At 33.9% G+C, this 6,682-nt stretch overlaps 1 protein-coding gene across 2 annotated transcripts; it reads left to right on the plus strand.

Annotated features, from left to right (window-relative positions):
- Window positions 1-2,078: 2,078 nt before the first annotated feature.
- On the plus strand, window positions 2,079-5,458 carry LOC108322902 (short-chain dehydrogenase TIC 32 A, chloroplastic). Of its 2 annotated transcripts, XM_017555191.2 has the most exons (9): window positions 2,079-2,632; window positions 2,714-2,945; window positions 3,073-3,152; window positions 3,277-3,433; window positions 3,632-3,713; window positions 3,959-4,046; window positions 4,199-4,245; window positions 4,441-4,676; window positions 5,062-5,458. In XM_017555191.2, exons 1-8 carry the CDS (start codon window positions 2,509-2,511, stop codon window positions 4,642-4,644), a joined length of 1,014 nt encoding a protein of 337 aa, XP_017410680.1. In that variant the 5' UTR covers window positions 2,079-2,508; the 3' UTR covers window positions 4,645-4,676; window positions 5,062-5,458. The 2 variants fall into 2 exon arrangements, with proteins under 2 accessions (XP_017410680.1, XP_017410679.1); XM_017555190.2 differs by lacking the exon at window positions 5,062-5,458 and having other exon boundaries at window positions 4,441-5,026.
- Window positions 5,459-6,682: the final 1,224 nt, after the last annotated feature.

A 6,682-nucleotide genomic window follows, 5' to 3' on the forward strand; every position in this document is an offset into this window, starting at 1 on the left:
TTCCTATCTTGTCATGTTGTCCGTCCGGTTATCTTCCTGTTGCAATGATCATCCTGTGGATGTGAGCAGAAGGGGACGAGTGTTTACTGGAAGAGACTTTGGAAGAAGTGGAAGTTAAAGTTGAACCATAGGATCGTTCGGTTGTTAGAATTAGTTCTATTTTGGATAATCGATCGGTGTAAGCTTAGTTTTGGAACCGTTCAGTTTAGGCTTTCATTTTGTAAAGTTTAAATTCTGGAGTATGGTTGTAAGGTTGTTCGGCCATAAACATACATCTTTTCTTTCAAAACTGAACTGTAATATTGTTAATTGTGAGTATTCTATGATATGTGTTATACTATATTTTTGGGATGTTACAAATTTGTAAAAGAAAAATTAAAGACACTTTTATCATTAATAGCATAGAATATTTTTTATATTTTACATAACTAGTATTTTTATTTTTTAAAATAAAGAAAATATTTACTTTTCGACATCATTTGATAAACTTTAAGATTATATAAGTTTTTGTATGATGTAAAAAATTGCATTGATTGGAGAAAAATTGGATTCCTGTGTGAAAGAGAAGCAATGAATGATGGTGTAAAAAGGTGAGTGCATTGATTTAACATGCATTGTGGACGTTAATTATGAAAAGTCAATGGGATCCTATCTCTCTTCACACACATCATCACTCACGATGTGAGAGAGAAAGATGCCCCTAGATAAGGGTGAGCTTTAAGAACATAGATTTTTTTATAGAAAGAATAAAAATATTAGAGTAAATAAATAAATATGCAAGATTAATTAAAAAATGTTGAAACATTATATTTAATCACATTCATAATAATTTTCTTATATTACTTTTGTCCTTATACTATTTATTAAATTGTATTATTTTAAACTATTTTTTCATTTTATATTTACACTTTTGTAAATTTTAGTGACAAGAATGAAAATGAAAAGGAAGAAAAACAACATGGATGATGAGACTGTGAAATCATAAAAGAAAAATTTTGGTTTAAGTGAAAAATATGTACAAAATTGATAGATAAATAATAAGATACAATCTTAGTGAATAATTTATGATGAGAAATATATTTAATCTTTTTTATAATTATGTTAAAGACGAGTTTGATTAATGAATGTCTTAAAGTACATATTAAAAGAAAGTATTAAAATATACATAAAAATTTCAGAAAACAGGGCATTTCTTCTATCTTAATAAAGAAAAGTTCTTTTAGTTTCATACTCTGTAGTATAAGACACCAGTTAAGATTTGGTATAATTAAAGTCTAACTATAGTTTTTATAATAATTTTTTTTCTAACTTATTTTTCGTTTTATCTTTGCATACATGATCACTTTTTAAGTTTTATATTTCTCTCTTAAAATATATAATTTATTGAATAATAAAGAGTGTACGGGTATGACTTTGGTTCTTAAAAGATGGGTATAATGATAACCAGATTAGCCATGGTGACGAGTGGTGCCAAGAAATAAAAAGCACTATATCTCATCGGTGTCTTTCCCTGGCACACACATTGATTCCAAACACTACCTCATCACACAGTTAATTAATAAACACCCTCTCACTCTTTCATACCATTTTATAAAAAATGTAATTATTCTCATTTTTATTTATATAAAAATATATTTTATTATATGATTGATTGATCAGTCATAAATTAAATTTAAATTATAAATAAAACATGAATAAACACTACAGAACCAAACAATCAAACTATTTGATTAAACAATCGAGCAGTTTGATTGATTGATTAATGGTAAAACAATGTTGTAAAATATAATTATTTACTCTGAACTTAGATTATTATTATTACTATAAAGTCACATTATATATAACATTTAGATTAAGAGAAATAAGGTATACTATTTTTATTGTATATAATACATGCGTGAAAAATGTGTAGTCTGTATGTAGTACTTTGTGTTTCTTTTTCCTTTTTTTCTTCCCAAGTTTTCCCTCTTTCTGTAGTCTACCTTCAACTGTGAGTAATAAATAAATATATTTATATATATATTCTTTTTCGTTTGTGCTGTATACTCTTTAACCAATCTGTTTGTGACAGTATCAATATCACGCTCACGCCTCTTTTCCTTTCCTCTTTATCATTCCCCTCTCACTTTTCTTTCTTTTTATTTTCCTCACCACGTACGCCAAACCTGTGTCGTTTCTCTCTTTCTCTCTCACAGCCTTTCATTGACATTAATGCAGAGCTGTATATTGCAGTAGCAGCATCTGCAAAACCTGACAGTGAAAAAGAGTAACACCTTTTTTTACAGTACAACCCAAAGTCAAGTCCTGAACCCCTCCTTTTTCTCTGTCATCAGAAAAACAGCCACAACCAGAATAATAAGAAGAATCACAACAAGAATTTTATTTAATTTCCCAATATTATACGAAAACTCTTCGCTCGCTCAGGCAAGACAAGAGTAACGTCCACTCAAACATTCACTCCAAATCCAACCACACGCCCTTCATATAGTTCATTTCTCAATACTAAACATGATCGACACTCTTAGATACCTTCTCGGCTCCGCCGGTCCAAGCGGCTTCGGCTCCAAATCCACCGCCGAACAAGTCACGGAAAACCGCGCCGATCTCCGCTGCCTCACTGCCATCATCACCGGTAAATTATTTTCACAACTACTTTTAATTATTAATATATTCTCGAAGTGTTTATGAAAATTATATACGATGTTATTATCAGGTGCTACGTCTGGAATCGGAGCTGAAACGGCGCGTGTGTTAGCGAAACGTGGAGCGAGGCTGATTCTGCCGGCGCGTAGCGTGAAAGCTGCCGAAGACGCAAAAGCGCGTATATTATCAGAGTGTCCTGATTCGGAGATCATTGTTATGGCTCTTGAGCTAAGCTCTCTCAATTCGGTTAGAAGCTTCGTAAATCAGTTCCACACTCTCGGTTTGCCTCTCCATCTTCTCATGTATGTGAAACAATAATCGTATCATGCTTCAATTATTTTATTTCCATTTTTGTCTAACCTCAAAAGAAAGAAAAAAAAATCGAGATTATTACCAGGATTCTCATCCGTGAATTTTGATGAATATTAGAAACAACGCCGGAAAGTTTGCGCATGAACACGCTGTATCGGAAGACGGAGTTGAAATGACCTTCGCCACTAATTACCTAGGTGAGAAATTAACTAAATTAACGATTAATTAAAGTAAAAAGTACTCGTGTGATTAATTAAGAAATAATTAATTGCAATAATGTAAGATTAATTAATTAATGAGTTAAGGAAATGCTTTTGTTAGGTCATTTTTTGTTGACAAAGTTGTTGGTGAAGACGATGGCTGAAACGGCGAAGGAGACGGGAGTGCAGGGTCGGATAGTGAACGTGTCGTCCAGCATCCACGGGTGGTTTTCCGGCGATGCTGTTTCGTATCTGGCTCTTATAAGCCGTAACAAAAGGTGGCAATAACAACAACAACACGAGTGTGTTGTTGTGAGTTGTGACAATCATTTTTAGTTTCTTGCTAACAATACAGTGTTTTTTGAAATTAAAAAAAAAAATAGTCAATCTAAGTTGAAATGATGTGAACGTGATGTATACGTGTTTGTGAAACACTGCGCGCATCTTTGGACTGAAATTTGTCTCGTGTCCCCCAGCCATTACGACGCCACACGTGCTTATGCTCTTTCCAAGCTCGCCAACGTTTTCCACACTAAGGAGCTTGCACGTAGACTCCAGGTAGAACACACACTTGCTATGTTCATAATCATTCCGCATTTAATATATTAATTCACATGCAATGCAATATCTGTCTATGATCCTATCCATCTAAAAAAGTCACATTTGTTTGTTTCCCTACTCAGTAATCATGTTTTTCCCAGGAATTGGATTCGTTTAACCCCGTTCTTGCTTCTTGATTGGTTTATAACATATTTTATTTGTTTGACACAGTATAATATTAATAAATTAAATGATTTCTGCAGCAAACGGGGGCCAACGTGACTGTTAACTGTGTTCATCCTGGGATTGTGAGAACCAGACTCACTAGGGAGCGTGAGGGTTTACTCACAGGTTGGAACCAAACAAACAATCCAATCTTGCTTTGCTGTTTTTTTTTTTCCCTTTTTCTTTTTTACGGGTGATGGATTTAGCTTCTATTTTTTGTATGACGATGTTCATTGATTTTTGCATTTTCCCTTTCATGTTCTAAAATAAATTTGCAGATTTAGTGTTCTTTTTGGCTTCCAAGCTCCTAAAGACCATTCCTCAGGTAATTCAAAATAGTGTACGCATGCATCATGACTCATTATTGCCTATCGTCTCTGTCCTTCCTAATGAGATGTTTTTCTAACGACAATTGAAAATGTAAATTATTAAGTAGTTTAATTCTTGAATACAAGTATGCTTTTTGTCATCGTCTTTAACTCTCTTGTGCTGATTTCTTGCAACGCGAATAAAAATGTAGGCAGCTGCCACAACATGTTATGTGGCAACTCATCCGAGGCTGTCCGATGTCTCCGGCAAATACTTTGCAGACTGTAACGAAACTTCAACCTCAAAATTGGGATCCAACCTAGCGGAAGCCACAAGGTTATGGGCCACTTCTGAATTCATGATTTCTAGGGGTCCAAAGGCTGCCTTTGACCTACTCAAGCACCTTGAATTTTGAAGTTTCTTGGACACTGCAACACAAACACACACGTAAGTCTGGAGAGAGAGCAACCCTAATACTGTTTTACTCTCTCTCGATAGAGTCAAGATAATGATAGGAAGGGTTAACTTTGCACATATGATCTTGATATATATCTAGGGTATAATATAATTAACTATGTCATATGTATAATTATTTTGATCATCTCTTAGGCTAAACAATAGGAAACTTGCTGGTTTTATTTTATTATTGGAAGCAAAAGTCTAAAATATATGATTGCTTGAGATGCTAGTTAGATTGGGTAGCCATGATGATACAATGATTATGGAGCTTGGGTTATGTTAAACTTGGATCTTAGCTAGATTAGAAATGAAAGTGCCAGGAAAACTCTAATTGTACATATTGTTTATTTATTGCTTTGTTTCTGGGATGTAGCTGTACTTGTGTATCTGGGGATAATACAAAATTATACGAGAAAGTTCGATTGGAGTTATCATAAGTGGACAACAGAGCTTGTAAATAGAAGAAAACAAGTAAATAAGAGAACGAGAACATGGGGTCGGGTTGCCCCATGTGGTGGTTGTTCTTCAAAGAGTATCTTTCTCTCATGGTATTTGCGTGGGACCTACTAACATGCTCCCCGTGGAAGCGAGAGCGTGCTTTTGAAGAAAAATAATTTCCCAACTACATTTTTGGTTAAACTAATCATAGCAATCCATGGTCGAGTGATTGGTCACTCGTGCTATTCAACAAATCAATTTAGACCATTACACCAATAATATCATATTGTTTAAAAAAGTCTTTGTTAAACTACCAATTATCTGAAGACATGTTATTCATTTTATAAAAGTTTTGTATGAATTAGTGTAAAATTTAATAACAATGTACTCACTATAATCACTTATATGATTGTTATTATATAATCAGTTCTTTTCATATATGATAAATTTCTTGATTATTTCAACAATTAAAAGCTATATTTCAAGTTACTTTAATGATATACAGTTTTTCCTTCTCTTTTTTTTTATCATGTCATCCCATCCTATAATATTTTGCCTTTTTCTTTTTCATTTCTCTTTATTGTACAAACTTTTGGGTATTAAAATTGTGTAAGTACAATTTGTCCTATTTAAAAATTAGAATGAAATCTTTAAGTATAAATTTGTAATGTTGATTTAATAATTTTTTTACTATATACAGCAATAAATTATATAATACAATAATTACGTTTAATAATATTTCAGTTCAATCTTACCTAAGAAGAGCGTACGGTTCTCGCCGAACGGTCTTACAAAAGGAGTTACAAAAATTAAACTGTACAGAAGTACAAGTCTGACCAAACGCTTACAAAAGCCAAATACCGAACGGTCATACAAATCAAAACAGGAAAGTGATCGTACGACCACCTCACTACAAAACTAAACTACTGACCGAACGTCCTACTGTTCGGTCTTAACTTCAACTTCTACCAAATTTTCTTCTTCCAGCGTATCTTCCAACAGCACGCCCCCTTCTGCTCACATCCACACGGATGATCATTGCAACGACAAGACGAACGTACAAAACAAGACACGACAGAAAACACACAGGGTAAGCTTATGTAATTTAATTCATGGATAAACATACATTTCAAACAATCAAACACACAAGATAAATTTAACATACGTATCATACAAAACCTATTACTAGACTGACTGTCCGGACTGTATGAAATCTGTGTAGCTACAGGCGTCCGTGCACCCGGGTGATGTAGTAACTGGGATGCCCTCAACAGCTCCCACCCGAGGTTAGCCCTATCTGTCCAAAGTAACCCTAAGGACTAGGACCTCCTGCCGTTCCCACACATGACCTACCCTCTTCTATGTGAAGACAAGTACTCACGGAACATCAGGATGAACAGCCAGCTTAGCATGCCCACAGTCATATTTTACCAATTCCAATATTCATACATGAGTCGTTCCTCCCCGGAACGCTCGTCCAAAATCCACAACATTTTCATATCATATTTTCTTCATCTTTCATTAATAATCATCTCACTTAACATTTCATCCAAAGA

This window comes from Vigna angularis, chromosome 1 (assembly GCF_016808095.1).
Source record: "Vigna angularis cultivar LongXiaoDou No.4 chromosome 1, ASM1680809v1, whole genome shotgun sequence".
In the NCBI taxonomy this organism is placed as follows: Eukaryota; Viridiplantae; Streptophyta; class Magnoliopsida; order Fabales; family Fabaceae; genus Vigna; species Vigna angularis.